General features: G+C 34.9%; 1 protein-coding gene across 16 annotated transcripts in view; it reads right to left on the bottom strand.

The window, feature by feature from the left end:
* QKI (QKI, KH domain containing RNA binding) overlaps nucleotides 1-19,166 on the bottom strand; it is a 141,170-nt gene that overhangs the window by 38,071 nt on the left and 83,933 nt on the right. For all 16 annotated transcript variants that reach the window (XR_011725201.1, XR_011725200.1, XM_071740457.1 and 13 more), the window contains one exon: nucleotides 8,456-8,599. Coding sequence is in view for 14 of the 16 variants with exons in the window: in XM_071740457.1 (XP_071596558.1) it covers nucleotides 8,456-8,599 (144 nt within the window). In the remaining 2 variants the exon portion in view is untranslated. The remainder of the gene's footprint in view (nucleotides 1-8,455; nucleotides 8,600-19,166) is intronic.

Genomic DNA, 19,166 nt, shown 5'->3' on the forward strand with positions numbered 1-19,166 from the left:
AAAAAAAAACCCCAGATTAAGCACATTTCTGGAAGACAAACAAAACTCATGTAGAACCTAATTAAAGCTCCCAATCAATGCATAATCCTGCTTTGGAAGGGCATGTGCTTACTGAGTTTCAGGCAATAGAGCCTCTTTGTTTCTCTTTGAGAAGAGACTATTTTCTAAGTTTTCCAGGGTCTTTTTTATAAATTATGAGCCACCATTTCTCAATTTACATGTTTGTTACACCTTAAATATATGAATGCAGGAGGTATACATATCCAATAAATATTTTTTGAGAAGGAAAAGTGGAAAAGAGAGGGTATTCAAGACTAACTGTAGGTAGGCACAATTAACTGATTTTCCTTGGTTCTAGAAACTAGCAAAGGTACTTGGAAGAAGATTCAGAGTAATGTCTGCATTAAGGTATTTAAAAATAACTCTTGGGGGAGCTTCTTTCTCCCATTAGTATAAGTAAAGCCTAGGCAGAAGAAGAATGAGTATGACTTGCTAGTTAAGCTACAAGGTAATAAATCTATACATATTTACGTAATTATATCTGATTATAACTACATGTTCAAATTTTTAAAACACTCAAATGAAATATGAGGGCATGGATTAACATAAATGTGTATTTACCCTTTAATTATTTACTAATGTCTTGAAACTTAAAAACAAAATTGGAATCATAACATGAAAGAGCACATTTTGTATTACATTTCATAATTATTCTCATTAACAATGCTTTGATAATAATATTAGTTTTCTTCTTAGTACTATGAAGATCATTTCAAGAGAGTTGAGAAATTCAACAGACTTTAAAGATTTTTTTAATTCAATTAAGTTGCAAATCAGCTAGGTATCTCATAGTAAGTATGGTCCCAAAAATAATTTCCATCAACAGACAGTGCAGTACACAATGATGGGGAGAGCTGCTTCACACTTGCAGCTGGCCTGGAATACTTTTTTTAGTACTCATTACTAGTGTAAGCTCAAAAATTTAATACTGCAGTAACATATCAAGTATGATATATAAGCACTTCCTATGTGAACTGATGTACAAATCAGTTTTGAGTTACAGTAGAAATTTTCAGCTGAGCAAGACTTAAAATGCGTACCAGAATTTACTTAGGGATTGCTCAACGTAATATTCTTTATTTAACTTGAGAATAGGCTACTGAATTTATTAGTCCTAGACATACTGGATAGTGGAAAATAAAAGAGGAAAGCCTACGCTCTAGCTGGATTTCCTCTGGTTTTCCAGAGTCATATTCTGCTACACTGGGTTTCTGATTTTATTCTCATCCTGTCTGCAGGTGAACATACTCACTTGCAGTCCTACAGAGCTTTTAGTAGTGTAAAGTTTATTTTAAAAAGTTTATTTAAAGCTGATCTGCTGCAATGCCATTTTTCCCTGGCTGCATGTTCTCAATCTGGGGCTTCTGTCAGTGCTAAAACAAAACTGATGCCATAGCAAGTCAGCTAATCCAGGGCTAAACTAAGCTCTTCACCAAATGGACTTGCTACACAGTGAGATGGAGGCCAGTATCTTCTTGATGCAAAACAGGAATCAGGAACAGCAAATCACAAAGGCATGACAAGACTGCACCATCCCTGCACCATCATGCTGTCAGGGACACATCAAGTATGTTTCACACTACTAAAAATAAAACACTATCACCTCTCCTCCACATCAAAAAGTTTCCCACATGTTATCTAGCAGCCACTCCCAAGAAGTTTGGCTGCTTCATTAGCCATCTATGGAACTTCCTTTTGATAATATACATGATACACACTGTGAGAGATGAGCATCTGAGCTGGCAGAACAGAGGTAATGCAGCAATTTCCTAAAAAGCTTTTAAGGCCAGCAGATTCCTGTGTCTCCTACCATTATCACCTTTTCATTTCATAACTTCGATTGAAGAAGCAGCAAACAATGGACTGCGTGATGTGACCAACATTTCAACAGGCAGACTATGGAACTTAGCACTGTATTCTCACCTGTAAAAGCAAAAGTGTAAACAAACACGCCATGCAGGAATGAATTAGAAAGAGCTATTTAGGGAAGTCAAACTTGCATGCAGAATTTATTGTAGCTGTATAGGTGGCTAAAGCAAATTAAATATTCTTTTAATACACTTCAAATCTCAGGCTTTTGCTTGTTTTAGCTACGGGGCAACAAATTATGTGCAGTACTACTACAATAACCACTTGTTTTTTACTAAAACTGAAGTACAATTAAAAATTCTAAAATTAAAACTCGACTGTATCAGGTTTTTGCTATGGAGTTCAAAGCAAACACAAAGCTCTCGGGGTAAAAATTAAAACATCCTTCCCTGTAAGAAGTTGAAAATAATCCACAATTTTAAAATACAAGGAAAGTATTACAAAATTTACCTTTTATTAATAAAGGAACGCACACCTCATCACACTTACTGAAAACAATTATTTGGAAATGCTTTTAACTTATCCAAATAAAAAAATTAAAAATTTGGCCAATATATTACTCCTTCGTTATATTATCTTCTGTTATATAATGTGTTGTATATACAAGTGACTAAAAATAGAAATACCAATGAAACAACATCTCTAGTATCAGGGAGTAAACCAGAAGGGGGGTGGTGAGTACTTAAATATCAAGAATCACTATTAAAAAATTGCAATTTCTAAAAATCATGCCATATCCAGTACATTAAACTGGATGAAACACTTGAATATCTGCTACTGTTTAGATAAGGAGTAGAGCAAGCATTTGGGAGAAAAATGGTCTGCAAGCAAAATCCATGTTAGCTGGACTATAATGGAAAAGACTCACTTCTACAGCAATGCAAGCCATACAGTGTAACCACAAAATGCTTGTACTCTGCTTTTGTAACATCTGTTCACAATTTAAAACAACAGATACCAAAGACGAGACTGTATCCCATTTACCACAGATATTTTTGTTTAACCATTGGGTCACAGACTTGTTCTAGCTATCTTCATTACATCTTCATGCAAAGCTTTGATGGCATTTTTGTTGGCATATTGTGTTTCAAGGCATGAAGAAGAGTATCACTGCTTCATGATGCTTACAGTGAATAGTTTGTTATTGAGTCTTTAGTGTTTTTTTCTTCATAGTAAAAAGACAGCCAACATGAGCTTCAAGGTGAAGATCAAATCCTACTTCCCCAGATTTCCTTTCAACATTTACTATATTTATAATTCCTCTGCCTTCTACTATACAGAATAGAATAATCCTTTGTTTTCTAAACAGGGTACGTTATCTGTTTTAAACATTTGGCATTAAAAAAGGAACTCTTAAGGTTTTCCGCAGTCTCAACTTCTCACAGCTGATACTGAGGGTAGCCATCATTAACAACATAGATAATTTTCTACATGATCTATAACTCAGTTGCAACCTGGTGAGGCCATTTTTATTGCACTACAAGTAAAGCAAAACACAAGTTCATACAGTCTTAAGTTGCTTATTTTTATCTAAAATCAGCCATTATTTATCATACTGCCGTGGTTAACACATCTTTTAAGTATCCTCCTACTTTCACTTTTCTAGTAGCACCTTGCAGTTAACCTTACCAGCTCCAAATGTCAAATGCCAAAGTAAATTCACTCAATAGTAAAACCTTAACTCAAAAAGATTCAATCAATCACTTTTAGCAATTCCTTCACCCTCTTGGGCAATTTTCAGATGTTTCCACAGTTGTTCCACTGGTTTTTACTATTCTGTTATAGGTATTTTCTCTTTGTTGCATATGAAAATATTTACAGGTGGGACTGTGTAGGCAGCAGGTGCCTGGACGGTGCCTGCCCCGCCTGTGCCCAGCTGGGGCGGGCACCGTCCGGGCACCTGCTGCCTACAGGACTGTATGCTTTACTTCCTTTATTTCACATTTCCACTAACTCAGACTTACTCACACCTCCTGAACAGCTTACTGGAGGCAGACTACAGGTGTAGCAGCAACTATGACATGGTTAAAGGACAACATCAGTTAACCCATCCTGGATTATCATTATCTGGATTATCAGTTTGCTGTTTCTACTCTAACATTTGAGGCTTTGTAGCTCCGAAAAGTTGGTTTTGGTTTTTTTGGGTTTAATTTACCTAAGACCAGAAAAATTAGCTTCCATCTTCAGCTCTGCCATATAGCAAGAGTTATTCAAACTTTCCACTATTAATAAATGGCTTATTAGGTTTTGGTGATTTGGACTCTATATGAGTTAATGTTAAGAGATCATTCTGCTGTGGAAACTGTTTTCGGAAACACCTTTATTTTCCATTTTTTCCTTTCTCCATTTTTAAATTCCTCAACTACAACACCAAAACATCTATTGCATCAATTACACCTGGAAACACTAATCCTAATTGTTGTCCAATGCATAAAACTGCTAGAAAAATACATGGAAAATATCACTACAAATTTGGATGTTTGTTCATTCTCAGCTACTTGAAGTCATAATAAATGTTATTCTATACGAAGGAAAAATTACCTTATGTAGATTGGTTTTTATTTGTATTTGAATTACCTTAAAAAAAAAAAATCATTTCCAACCATCAACTCTAAAGATTTTGACATTATGAAATCAGTATTGTTACAGGATTTATTTTACTTAAGCTCAATGGTTTTTTTGTGTTTAAATGACACTTCCTGCATAGCATAAAGCTAAATTTGAAGATATTCAGGACTGAAAGTATAAAATCACTATACCTGATCTTTTGAAATTAGTAACTTATTCACATCTCTAACTCTAGCCTGCTTTTCTGAAATGTGTCTTAGAAATCCAAAGCATTGCCCCTATACGGCAAGAGTTAAAAGTTCTCTTCTACTAATCTCAAATCACTTTTACACCAGTACCAAATGTACCAACAACACTTAACAGTCTTCTACTGAAACATTATTTCCCACCCATCACAATCATAAAATTCTGTTAACAGTAGTGGCAAGCAATAAACAGTCTGACAGGGAGCATGGCTGACTAACACTATGTTGCAGTTGCCTCCAGATGAGATGGAGGCAGCAACCAAGTAAAACTACAGATGCTCCAATGTGTAAAGAGCACTGGAGCAGTTTCAAAAAACTCTGACTCCAGAGTAGGTTAGAATAGTTAAGCAGAAACCAGAAATACCATCTTTTCCTCAGAAAGGAAGAATGCAGAGTCAGAGAAAAAACAGGTAAGAAGTATTTGAATTTGAATTCTGTTGTACATGTCTCATTCTACCTAAAGACTGTATAAAAGTGAATTAGTAATTAGAGAAACCTGGATGTCAGTATGAAAAATGTCTAGAAAGTGTCTAGAAAAATGCATTTGGCCAGAAGAGTTTATTCAACACTTCTTAGAACATGTAGAAGAGTTATGTATTTCTAGCAGAGGAGTTCAACAACACTGCCCAAGACCTCAAAGAGTTATTCCCAATGCTTAATGACACTGTAACTCATTATACAATAGTTGATTATTCCATATTTCCCCTTACATAACCTCTGCATTTTTTCTTACGTTCTGTAGTGCACAATCCAGTGCAGGTCGTGTCTTTCCTTTGCAAGGTAATTGCCCATCCTTACTGAACCCTTGCAAATAAAAAACTCTAAGCTCTCACAATGGAGATCAATAAACTGTACAATCCATTTTGGAAGGCATAAGGATAGTACAGCCCAATGTGATCCCAAAAGCCTGCAAACTGCTTTATTCTTCCTGTTTTTCTTTGGAGAAAACCATGAAAGAAGCAGTACCATATGACCATAGCTTGCAGGTCCAGATAATGACTACTAACTCATTGAACTCCAGGAAGAGGAAAATAATTAGTTCTATAGAACCTGAAGTATAGCCAACAAGGTTTCATACCAAAGAAATGTAAATTAAATACAAAGTAGTAATCATTATTTATTTAATTAAAAAAAAAAAACCCAAACAAAAAAACGGTCTTGGCCCTCTTCCTTAAGGAGAAAAAACAGCCTGTTCAGACAGTCTGCCTTAAGTTATCTTTTTTTATTTCTAAAGATAAACTGTTTGACTATATCATCATCTTGGTAAAAATCCAAGAGCGAGTGGAAAGGGAAATTAATAATTCACATACACAGGGAGAAAAATCACTAGTGGTCCAGATTCGTAAAGATGAGAAGAAGCATGTTTACTACTGAAACAGTCTCTGTTCACCCAAGTACCTTCAAAAGGAAATCCATTTTAGAAATGTGCCTATTCTTGCAGTTGCTATGTAATTAGGCTTTTTAATATCTTGAGTATAAAATAACTGATTGTTCAAAATCAGTAACCAATTCGCATCTCTAACACTTGCCTGCTTTTCTGAAATTTATCTCAGAAATCCAGAGCATTGCCTCTATATGGCAAGAGTTAAATGTTCTCTTCTACTAATCTCAAAGTTAATTAACCTGAAGATAAATCAGAAAAGAAAGTACCTTTTTATCAATTTTAATCCTCTGGCATTTATTTGGAAAACAGTAATAGCTGCAGGCATGGTACCACATAAAAGGGAATTTCCAGTTTCCATTCATACTTTTAAAGCATCTTGAATCTTCCAACATCCACAATTTCCCACATCTTATTATTAACTAGGGTTTCTTTATTTTCCTCATGCTTACTCATATTAAAGGTTTATTGCTTCCTTCACAGAGGTTTTCAATACATATATTTTTATCTCAAAACAGAAATTTTCAACTCTCAAATGACCTGAAACCACAATTTGATTAAACAGTAATTTTTTACACTAACTGAACAGATGCAATAGGTAGTACAAACCCCAAGTTCATCTGTATACTAATTCATTGCTAGGTACTATGCATGCCTGTTTCAACAAGGTGTACTTTCCTGCAATGGAAGCCACAAACCTTTAACTCTGATGCATGTAATAAGCACCACCCAAATCTCTCATGCCTATATAAAATAGACAAAGATGTTAATGAATGAACTGACAAAGTGTTTTTCAACTAATGCTGTATTTGGACTACAGTTAGCCTTGTGTTGCTGTCTTTTCTAAAGTGAAAAGATAGGTAATTCTGCAATCAGGATTACAGACCTTCTCCAATTGATTAAGTCACTAAACGAGGAAGAATATGTTCAAGAAAGAGCTGAAATTATCACACTAAAAATTGACTTTTTTTTTTTTTTTCTCAGAACATATGCAATCCACCAGCTCCTAAAAGCAAGATAACACAAACATAAATAGAATTGACATGTTAGTACTTCAGACATACTGAGGGTTTTGTGACCTGGTCATCCTGAACACAACCCTTCAAGTAAGTCATTCTGTTCAGCAATAAGAGAGAGGTAGAAGAATCAACAGAGTTTTGATGAAATTAGTTTCGTATCACACAAATTTGAGTTCGTGGTTTTCAAACATCTGCTGTACAGTAGTTGAGAGAATGAACATAAGGGTTTCCAATTTTGCCCATATACCTTTTTTTTTCTTGTTACCATTTCTAATCATGAGTATAAACTCAAGCCTGATGCACGAAAGATCTCTTTAGTAAATGAATAAACTCTGAAGATCTTCATGCTCTAGATTTTTCTGCTTTCAAAGATTGTCAAAATGCAATGAGAAGAGATCTAAATTACATGTTTTCATACATCCTGCTTAATATTCTACCAGATTTAGTTAATTCAAAAAGTAAGACTCTCCCCATCTTTGGTAACTTCTAAAAACATGTCCTAAAACATGTGCTTATACAGCATATGCCACAAGTTCCTCACAGCCAGCATCTATTAGAATTCCCAAAATCACTAGGCCATTTTAATATCACCTACTATTTTCTATCACAAGATAATCTAATTTTTCTTTGCAATATGGAAAAATTTTCCTCCAACAAAGGAAGCTGTAATTTAGTTGTATCATGTTATAATGGCACAAAAGTGGTGGTAAAAATCAGCATAAGATGCAAGTTAATGGGATGCACTATACAGCCATGCTGAGTCACCTTGCTTTTAGTGAGAGCACAGAGCAGATCTAAGAGAAGGGCTCTCACAGGGCAATTCTGGTCCCTGCAAAAAACTTTAAGTTATCTGGCTAGGCAGAAGGCACTTTATATTACCAGGAAATGAGAAAGACAACCCATTTTCCAGTTTCACTATTTCTCCACAGTATAATGACAGCAAAGTTTTCTGATGGTGTAGCTCTGAAGGGTTATATTCTTTTTGGGAGGTTTTTAATGTGATGATGCAAAGAAAACATGGCTTCTTTTCTGCAAGTATGAGAAAATCTCAAAGTGAAACTTAGAAGCAGGTTCTGTTTTCCTAGCCCTAAAGTGAAAGGCATCCTTACACAGAAAAAAGGTGAGAAAGCTAGAACTCAGAATAATTCAGTCTGGGATAAGACATTCAAAAGACCACTAGGGTATTACAGAATAATAAAAAAATTAGTTTTGGTATGCTGCTTGGCAGCCTTATTCTTACTGCTGCAGTATTAATTATATTTCAGAAATAACTTTTGGGAATGGAAATTGATGATTTGCATACAAATACTTACTGCAGGTATCAGTAACTTTTTTACTTCTTCAACAGCCCTCTTCAGTTTTATTTCTGCTCTGTTCTGAGCATCCTCCACAGTGATAAGTACATGTAAATCTTCATTCAGGTGCTCCCAGTTGGGTTTGCCTCGGTTCTGTTCTTCCTGAAAAAAAATTAAAACATGGAAGCTATGAAGCACTGCTACATTATGTATAAACAGTACACAAAACTCAATTCTCTGAACAGTACAAACTGTATTTTCAGCAAGATGAGAAAAGACTTCTTCATACTGTGAAGAAGAGACTTTTGTTTTATGTGGTTACTTAAGAACTTAAGAGTTCAAAAGATCTTTTCCTGGGATTTTGTAGTTTTTAACCTAATTTTTTTTTTTTTTTTTTTTTTTACCTTTCCAACCAAACAAATGCTTTCAGTATTCTTTGGAGCCTCCCAAAGGCTCCAAACATATATAAAACATTATGGTGGCTAAGAAGCCTCATATTTTGAAGAAAAGAGAAACATAAACCAGACATAGAAATCCCTGAAACTGCTTAAAGGACAAGAAGAGAGAGCAATTCTTCAATGTTAAAAATCACTTTTAAAGACTCAAGAAGAAAAAGTTCAAGAATCAAACATTACAAAAAGAACAGAAGTTGCAACTTTCAAAGCAGAGCTACACGTACTGGATGAAGAGCAGAGAGAAGATGGCAATGCTTTGATACTGAAATCACAGAAGAGCATGTAACAAGACATTCAACATTACACATGTACTGTTACATCAATGGCATTAATAATCCAAAAGATAAATCTTAGTAATGTTTTCAGAAAGGGAGGGCATGCTCAACAAAACTCTGTCAATGTATACATTTTCCAACAACAAGCAACAGTAAAGTAACACATTCAAGTATCCAGTCTTTAAAAAAAAATAAGCTAATGAATACAACACAGAAGAAACATTCCCACTACATTTTTATAAACAGTGAATAAAGATAGCTATATTAACCCAGAAACATAATTTAAATTTTACAATATTTAAAACATAATAAAACAAGCTATAAAGAGAGAAGGGATAGATCAAAACCTCACTAAATGGGAAAGATTTATTATAAATTTTGAATCTAAATTAACAAAAACTTGAAATTTAAGATCCTGGGCATGATAGAAGAGACAAACATTGTGGCTTGTTTATAAGACAAACATTTGTGGCTTAACTACAATTCACATTTTTAAAAAAATTAAGTCAAGCAAAATTAATTGAAAATGCGTCTTTTACATCAAATCACTGAAATTATTTCAGGAAATCAGATATGCAGAGGAAATGCTCAAAGATTTAATACCAGTGAATACTTGCAGTACTTTATATTCATATATACCTGAGGGAGCAGTGTTACCTAGAATTTTTTATCTTTAATTCAGCTACTTTAAGTGCAAAATGTTTTGTGGAACAGGAAGGATAAAAATGGGGGAAAAAACAGAATAATGAGAGATGTAAGGCAAATTCATTTAAAAGAATCAGTAGTTTGAAGTACGTTTCTTTTCGCTATTTGTCATGTAATGTGCACATACACACTACTCAGATGCTGTAACTGTATTTTTAAAATGTTATCTGAGCCTAAACAAAAGTGGCTGTGCAAGTAGCTCTATGAACTTGAAAAGCTAAAAAAAAAAAAGACAGAAAAAAACCCTCATTTATAAAGCAGAACCTCAGCAAAGCACAGCTGAGTTGTAACATGTTCTCTGTTGTAATTTAATCTTTGAAAGAACTAACAACCACAACGTATTTGCAACCCATTTCACTCAATTGCAAAACTCCACTATTACCATTTAAACAGTTCTACTTTTTATTATTATTATTTCTAAATCTAAACCCAGAGTGAGCTGTTTTCTTTTAAGATGGTGACATGAGGTAGTACAAAGTCTTATGCTACAGATATGATGAATGAGAGCAGGTTCCTGAACCAGCAGAGGGCAGAGCAAAAACCATCCTGCTACCTCACCTGGCACTGACTGGTAGTGGGCTGACACAGCGTTGGAATGGAACTACACTGATTATTCCAGTATGAGATGGGTGGCAAGATACAGAACTACAGTACCACAGGAATAAAAGAACAACAAGAGGGGCAATAACAAGGGAAGATGCCCCCAAGTAAAATGCCAAGTTCTATTCCTAAAAGAGAAGGAATGACTAAATGCAGTTTTAGCTACCATGCAATTAAATTGCATGCTTATACGTAGTGTGGGCAAATATAAAGGAGCCTTACTGCACTGCATCCATTTCTTTCATAAGGAAAACAATAAGGTGAAAGGTCTCAAAAACTTGGAAAATTCGGAGGAGTTACCACCTATCAGCAATGAAAAATAAAATGCACGTTGTTATACAGTGTATGCAAGTCTGATCTGTAACTTTTAGAAAACAGAAAAATACTTTTTTAATATATAAAATAAAGTCACCTGCTTCTCTGCTATTCTCTGTTAAACATTTCTAAGACTACAATCATATCAACTGCTGGCGCTGTGCTCCAACTTACTCTGTTGCAGCATGAAGATTTTTTTTGTTAGGCTGTTTTTAAAAAGCTGCATATAGGTCAATAAATAGATGATAGATACTATGGAGGTTTTTTTCCACATCTCCTGGTTTATTTTAAGTGAAACATTTGTGCGTAAGCTCATTAATGGCATGTATTATACTGTACCTCACAGTACAATCACACAAATACTTATCAGTAAGATAACTGAACAAGTATATGACTAGTTCTATACATGCTCTCCTATGGTCATGAAGTACATGAATAGAAGGCCTGTTGCTGTGGTGAGTACTATTTCTTAGGTCAAATGGTAAGACTGAAGAAAGAACAATAAAAATCCACATAGCATGTTTTGAAAAAGTAACTAGTTGAAAAATAGAAGAACAGAGTTTGGAATGGGCTTCCAATTATTTCTGTTCTACCTTAACACACAGTGGGTTTGAATCCCTCCACTGCTTCTATTCTATTTTACCTGGTTGCTTTCTTAGTGGATTAACAGTTTCTTTTCTGTTGTCTGTGGATATACACTCATTATCCTCAGGGTACCTATACACAGTAACAGACTTAAACTTCTCAATCTTTAACTTGCTCTCAAAGTCAATGGATCAGGTAGGTAAAAATAGCCTTGCTACAACTTTTGAAAATTATTTACACAAAAGTAAAAACTAACAATTACTTTTACTTTTTTTTTTTTTTTTTTTTTTTTTTGGGGGGGGGGGAAGGGGAGGGGTCAGGAGAGAGAGAGGGAGCATCTCTTTTCTAATTGCTTTGTTTTCTTGGGGGTGTGGGGGATGTATAGAGGGGAGCCAAAAAAGCAGGCAGAGCATGAATCTACAATTGTATCTATACAGTCAGCCTTTACTATTTTAGAAGCTGTTTTGTGAGGAGAAATACTGAAGTTGAGTACCCTTTTGACTTATGTCCCATGTCTTCCATACACATCACCCTACCAGATTAATTACAAATCATGGTCTCATAACTCTTGCCTTCCAGTCCTTTAAGGACATTTCTACCTACATTTTCATAATCCATCCAAAAGCTTCTTTCTTAATACCTTGACTAATGATTTAGCAAGAAAGAGCTAGCAGTTTACTAGGCTTTTGTAAGCTACACAAACTACTTGACTGAAAACTCAGTACAACGCTTGACCTGAGGTATTAAGTTACACATCTCCTTTCTCTCGTCAGTAATTTTCAGTAAACTCTAAACCCAAAGCAAAGTAGTCAAACTTGAAATTGTTTAAAGAATTAAAATGGTGAAAGGGAAAATATTTTCAAAAAGATAGCCATCATTTTATCAAGAACTTTAAAAAAAAAATCTGCAACTTTATTTCTCACCCACAAAGGAAGACCTAAAAACATTCACAGTATGGTCAAGTGACCAAAAATAAGTTGATTAATTAAACACTGGTGAAATAGAATCCAGTAATTTCCAGCTGTCAGAATGCCAGGAATATGAAATAAATACTGAAAAGAAATCTCTTTGAGTACCTGTTTATATGCAGGCAGGGTTATATTACTTTCTTCCACTCTAACCACTTTGCATTCATTCTTTCTTTAATGTCTAAGTAGTGTATGTTCCAGTTGATTGTTTCTTTTCCATAATGAAAATTTTCAAACACATATATATCAAAGTCTCAAATGTAGCAGGAATAGCAGTTTAAAAGCAGACATGTTAATTAAAAAAAAAAAGAAGTTAACACATTGAATTAAAGCAATTTTGAAAAAAAAAAAGTTAAGTTTAAGTAAAAAATGATGAATTTAAAGTCACTGTAAACAAATAGTAGTCTAGTTATGGTAGTGTTAAATAAGAGTTGAGATACATATATATATATATGCTAATATATATATATATTTTTTAGCCAAGCAACAATGTCAGGTCTGAATTAATGAGTCTGAGAGAAACATAACTCAACCATTCAATACGGATTACACCCTACTTAACAGCCTTTTGTCAACTCAGTTGAACCAGTAAAACCAAACAGGAGGAATCTAAGAATAATGCTCTTTTCCCTAAACTAAGTCATTACTCCCAGCCTTTCATGAGCCACAGGAGTTGTGTTCTCATAAGAGTTCTTTCTGGCAACCTGAGCTACAAAATTTAATTTTTAAGTTTTTTTGTTTCTCTGCAGCAGAAATATTTGAAAACAAACATTTGGAAGACAGAGGGTTTCCGTAACATATTGTGCAAGGAATCAACATCTTAAAAGTCTCAGATATACAAATCTCCCTCTATCAGTTGATGCATAATCATGAGAATTCTAGCCTTAATGAAACAAACTAACAAACAAAAAATCAGTTGAATCATTGCTGACTGCTTCCTTATTGTATCCTTTTGTGAGCAATCTAACAACTTCAGAGGGTTTCGTACCCTTACCAGGCAGTCCTCATTCATCCACTGGGCCTGGTCCCAGCACCACTCCAACCTTTCACAGAGCCAGGGCAAGTGATGCTAAAAAACCACACCCACCCCTCTCCTCCATTTTCTGCTGGACCAGGGAGCTGAATGGGATCATAAGGGGCTACGAAGTGTTAACATAAAGGAGAATACAAGGGACTGTATTTTAACACGTAACTGCCCCATAAAGACTTGCTCGCCATGTCTCATGAAACTAAATTGCAAACAAAACACATGTTTAGGTAAGTAGCAAAAATAGAGGTCTTCTTCAGATGAAACTCCAAGCCAGCCCTGCAAAAACACAGTTTAAAATGATGCACTAATTACAGTATCTGTTTGAACAACAGAAGTAATTTTATAACATGAGGCATCGGAACACACTGATTTGTCCTAACCCCTGCTGATAAACTGCTTTAATTGTGCAGTTACAGTCAGGCAAATTAACACAAGACTTTTGCTCCTACTGAGCTCCTCATGGTAGCATTCCACAAGCAGATAGCTGGTGAAAAAATAACCTAACAAAAGAAATGCCAAAGGAGTAGCATCTGGTCAGAGAGAACACTGTAGCTTACTTGACATTAAGTGTTTCTTATCATACCTTTATCCTATAGAAGGAACTGATCAGTTGCTTACATTAACAATTACATACTTGCTGTTTTGAATGTCAGACAAGTTAGTATTATTTAGGATGTTAATTATTCATTATTATTGGAAAGTAAGCCCCTTGAAGACAATTCTGGATTAAGAAGCAGGTGTCTTCCATCTCACATAAAATGATCTGGTAGCTGTCAAACACTGTAGAAAGGTACTACCTGAAAAAAAAATCTTACAAGAACTATTCTGAAAAAAAATCTGACAGCATGAAAACAAGCTAATCTTTAAATGCACAGAAGGGGACTCAGTTCTCTCTTGGAGCCTCATCACAGACTTTGCACTCAGGAAACTTCAAACCAAGCACCATTCAGTTCAGATCTGCCCTACAGTCAAAATGACTCCTACAGGATGAGGACACCTCACCGCATCTCTCTGAAGCTTCAGCTTCAGAACACATTTGAGCTGATCCAAGAACCACCCTCTACTGCCAAATGAGGAAGCCCCTGACATGGCCCATGCCAGCACACTGGCAACCTGCTGCCTCTGCACAGTTTTATCTGGACACTCAACTGCTCAAGAGAGCAGGGCCACCAACCACTTCCCATCACAAAGGGCAAGTTTCTGTGTAACAAGCATCTCACCAACATTTTATTCATGCATATTTGCCTCAGGAGGTGCGAGGGTGAAAAATACGAGCAATGGTTTGTGGAACAAGCTCTTATACTTTCATCTACCTTAGTATCACGCGGCACATATATACCATGCACTGTTACACACACAGATATTATTCAGTTTAGTCTTAACATATTTTAGAAGTTTTATTTTACTGATAATTATCAGATTATCAAAAGCAAAATAAAATATATCCAAAATACACCAGTTTTTTTATGAACTAATTATTCTCTCCATGATCTAAAAAGGTACTTCTCAAAGTAGGATCAGCATGTCAATATTTTACTTGACTATATAATACTATTAAATTTACTTTTTTACATATATAAAGATACTTCTGTATACCCTCATTTTTATTTAAGCAATACTCAATTTGTATTAAATTTACCATTATATTTTTACTCAGAAGGAAGACTCGAACACTAACTAGCCTTGCACACATACGACTCTGCATTCCACCCCAAAATTTATCGAGGTGTCTAAAACTGTGTTAAAATACATGCTGAAAGGTAAAATAGTCTTAATTAAACTGAAAGTCTGATGCCTGTTTTTCATCTGGGATCCTCAAACTAGGAGAGCTGAAAGTGTTGACATCCTAGAGAACATAGATGAAGAAGGACAAACACTGCCCAGGACGGGCAGAAAAAATTATGCAGGAAGTGCTGGAGGCACCTCTATCCCTATGATAAAGGAGGATGTGTTCCTGTTCTTTTACTTAGGACTTGAGGCTTTTTGCAGTTGTGAACGATTGGGTCAAACTTCTAGATAGCACTTTCAGGAGAACTTTTATTTCCAACTTAAAGGTAAGCCCATTAGGTTTTACTTTTTCCATTCATATGAAACTTCTCCATTGACAAGAAATAGGCAAAACAACATTAATTCATACATAATCTGTTTTTTGATTTTTCCATAATTGGGAATAAATGAACTTTTAAAATATATATTTCACACTGAATTACAGAAAATTATTTAAAGAAAAACATAAACAAATACTAAGTGAAAAAATGTAATAGCTAAGTCACCTTTTGAAGCTATCATAATAAATACAGCTGCTTGGACTCTGCATTTTAATGCCAACATATCCACATTTCTGCTTTCCTAATCTCAATCTGCCTATCACTTCCAGAGTGAAGTCAACTCAGCCTCTGCTTTAAAATCCAACCATTCTGCCAACCACTTTGCTTTCAGTGTTTTCTTGAGAACAAGAAACATATATGCCTGATATATAATGACAAAAATTAATGATAATTAAAAATTAATTATCATTAAAATTAATGATAAAAATCTGCAGTACAGATTCCTTTGCAAATATCTTGGTGAAGGTCTTAAGGGAGCAAGTAGTAAAGATAACTTTGTAAAATGACAATATAGAGACAATAACCCTCTACCATTTTTAGTTACAAAACAATTGTAAACTTTTAAAATACAGAACCTCTCCATTTTCTCATGCTGCTAAGATATACAATAATACATTATTACTAACCTTAACATCTTTTCAAACTGCTTAACATTTAGTAAGACAAGTGAAATTTCAAACACTCCAGATCTTTGCACTAAAGTATATGAAGATGTCACTGCAGATGTAACTGGAACTCAGAGCGAGTATGTTAAAATATCCTCAGTGTGCCAAAAAACCTAGAAGTACCACCTCTTAACTTGCAACGTAAGACAAGTTTCAGGCATTTGCACAGAACTGAAAAAAATCAAAAGGAAAACTCTTCCCTGCTCCCCTACCTTCCTTAAACAAAAAAAACCCCAAGTAAAGTAAAAAAACTAACAGGTTCTTAGCTTTTACTCTTCATATGCAGAAAAGTTAGATTACCCCTGTTTAAGAATCTGAACAGTTACCACTATTCCATTAAAATCATATTACTTTTAATGTAAAATAAAATTATTTGTATAATAATGTTAGCTTTATTTTAGAACATTGTGAGCCTTTCAGTTTTTACTATTTGTCAAAGCAACAAATAAACAAGAGACTCATAATTTTAAACCAAACATGCCTAGGTAGTCGGTAAGTGTCAAATAACTTCCCAAGCCATAAAAAAACATTCTTGCTCAGTGAAGTTTAAAAAAAAAAAAAAAAGAAAAAAGAAAAAAGAAAAAGAAAAAAGAAAAAAAAAAAAAAAAAAGAAAAAAAGAGAGAAAAGAAACATGCATCACATCTAGTTTTTTTGTATTTGGTTCAGGGGCGGGTTGGGGAGGGGAAAGCGTAGAGAAAGAAGAGTAATATTAATACTTTAATAATAACTCTTTGCCAGAATTACTTCACTGGGCTACAAGAACACAGAAATATGTAGGAAAGAGGCCAGGCACAGAAAAGCAAAGCTGTTTTTACTGCGATGTCTAGGCTGATATGCTTGCTTTAGCTCAAAACCAGTATCTTACACTGCTTGGGAATAGCTCTTTCTGTATTGGATAAATGTGTAAGTTAGCATGCACAGACAGACTTTGCAAAATCCCAGCCTTAATAGAAAACAGCATATCAGCACTGCTGTGATTATACTTAACGTTTTCCTTATTTCCCCTTCCCCATTTCAATCCTTGGGACAATTCTCCCTTAAAAATTTCCTCAAAGATGCATAATAAAGAATAGGTGTCTCAATCTCAATCCCAGAGACCTGCAGGGATGGCAAGAAGATTCAAGTGTCTAGGCAGCTAAATGCTATCCTGTATAATGAGATTCAAATCACCTCCTATGCCAACAAGAAAACAGCACTAAACATAAACCAAACTCATTCATAAGTGTTGCTTAAATTAATACTGCCAGCATTAGACACAATATCTGTGCTTATAATTAGAACTGCAATCTTACATTGTCACCTCAGAGAAAGAAACTCTCCCAAATCCTAAGTCGGAGGTATTCTGAGTTTTCTTGTATAGAAGGGTTTCTTCCACAGAATTCAGCTTGAGAGCAGAGCTGGAACTGCTCACTCCCACCAAAACATGTTTCTCCTTCCTCATGACTGCCTGCAGAATGTTTCCCTCTTCTTTGCATCAGGAAACAGCTCTCTCTGGGCTCTTCTAGAGCCAGTTTAACACAGCAGCAAACTACTGCTGTCAGATTAGGTTTTGCCTGTTTAGCAAGCTGAACCGGCTCTGTGACACATCCTATAAGTAGCAGACTGCACACAAAGGAGGGCACAGGCGCATATATATATATATATATATATATATATATATATATATATATTTATGAAGCCTACCAGCTGTCAGTCATGCCTTCCATAGACAGCAGAGCCAGCCCAGTTGCTCCCTGCCACACCAAAATTCTTGCAACAGGGGTAAGGATGAGGGAACGCCATGCTCGGACTTGCAGCTCTGCAGACATGAACACTTACCAGTACCACTGTTAAGACAATTTTATTTTAATACCTAAATTGCTATTTAGTGTTCTGAAAACTCAAGTTTCAACTCACCTCAAGTTAGCTGTGTAAAGCAATATTTTCCACTTCAAATGTTACATCTCAATAACTTGGATCAGAATTGAACATACTATACCCTGTTTATTTAGATAAGGGTGTGGGAAAAAAACCCCAAACTAGTCGCTCACAGCATGGTGATTAATTCCAAGGAAAAGCCTGCTTATACAAAAAGGTCATACCTAGCAACCTTAATGCTTTGGAACTTAATACTGAGTGGAACAAAGAACATAGAATTTCCATAGCATTTTATATACTATTAGTGCTAAGGCTGTCATATTTTAATGCTTTTAAGAATACAGTCTTGTTTTTATCTCATTAGCTTATTTTTTGCTAAGATGTCAGAACTGAAAGTTTACTCTAAAAGTGTATTTTAATCTTATGGTGATTACACAGCATATATTTCTCTATCTCTGAGTTTTACTAATTTTTTTAATTTTTTTTTAATCACTCCCTCCTTTTGAAACAGTTCTGTTCTTTCCATATCTATAAAGTTACAACAGTTACAAAACAAATGACCCATGACCACATTTCATGACAAGTAACAAGCAAGATACTAAGGCAAATTAAGCTGCCTTCTATTTTAAAAATAAAACAGAGAATACAGAAAATTTCAAAGTTGTCACTTAGTTCAGAATTGAGAATAACTATCAGCTAATGAACTAACGTTGAGTCCCTGAAAGAATTCAGAACTACTGCTTCAAATTATCTCAGCACACAAACTTTCCACTTATTTATGACTTAAACCTTGCACAGGCTGTAATTATATTGTTTTATTGCAGCAGTTGCCTCAAATCCTTGCTACAATTTGGGATTTGACAAACCCAAGTTACCAACTAGATAACTCAAAGCAAAATCAATGTTGCAAACCTTCTTTATAACCAATTTCAGGCAACAACTCTATTCATTATAGTGACTGCAGAACGAGAGGCATCCAACATGTGGCATGTTTTCTCAAGAATAGATTAAAATACAGTAACAGTCATGCTAGTCAAAGACTGTATAGCTGAGTGCCACGTTGCCACAGATTTAAAATGACTCTTAAAAATACTGCACATAAATACATAAGGGAAACCTTTCCTACAGTACAGAGATGATGGATCTTTGGAATTGTTATCCATGC

Source organism: Heliangelus exortis, chromosome 3, assembly GCF_036169615.1.
Source record: "Heliangelus exortis chromosome 3, bHelExo1.hap1, whole genome shotgun sequence".
Lineage (NCBI taxonomy): Eukaryota > Metazoa > Chordata > Aves > Apodiformes > Trochilidae > Heliangelus > Heliangelus exortis.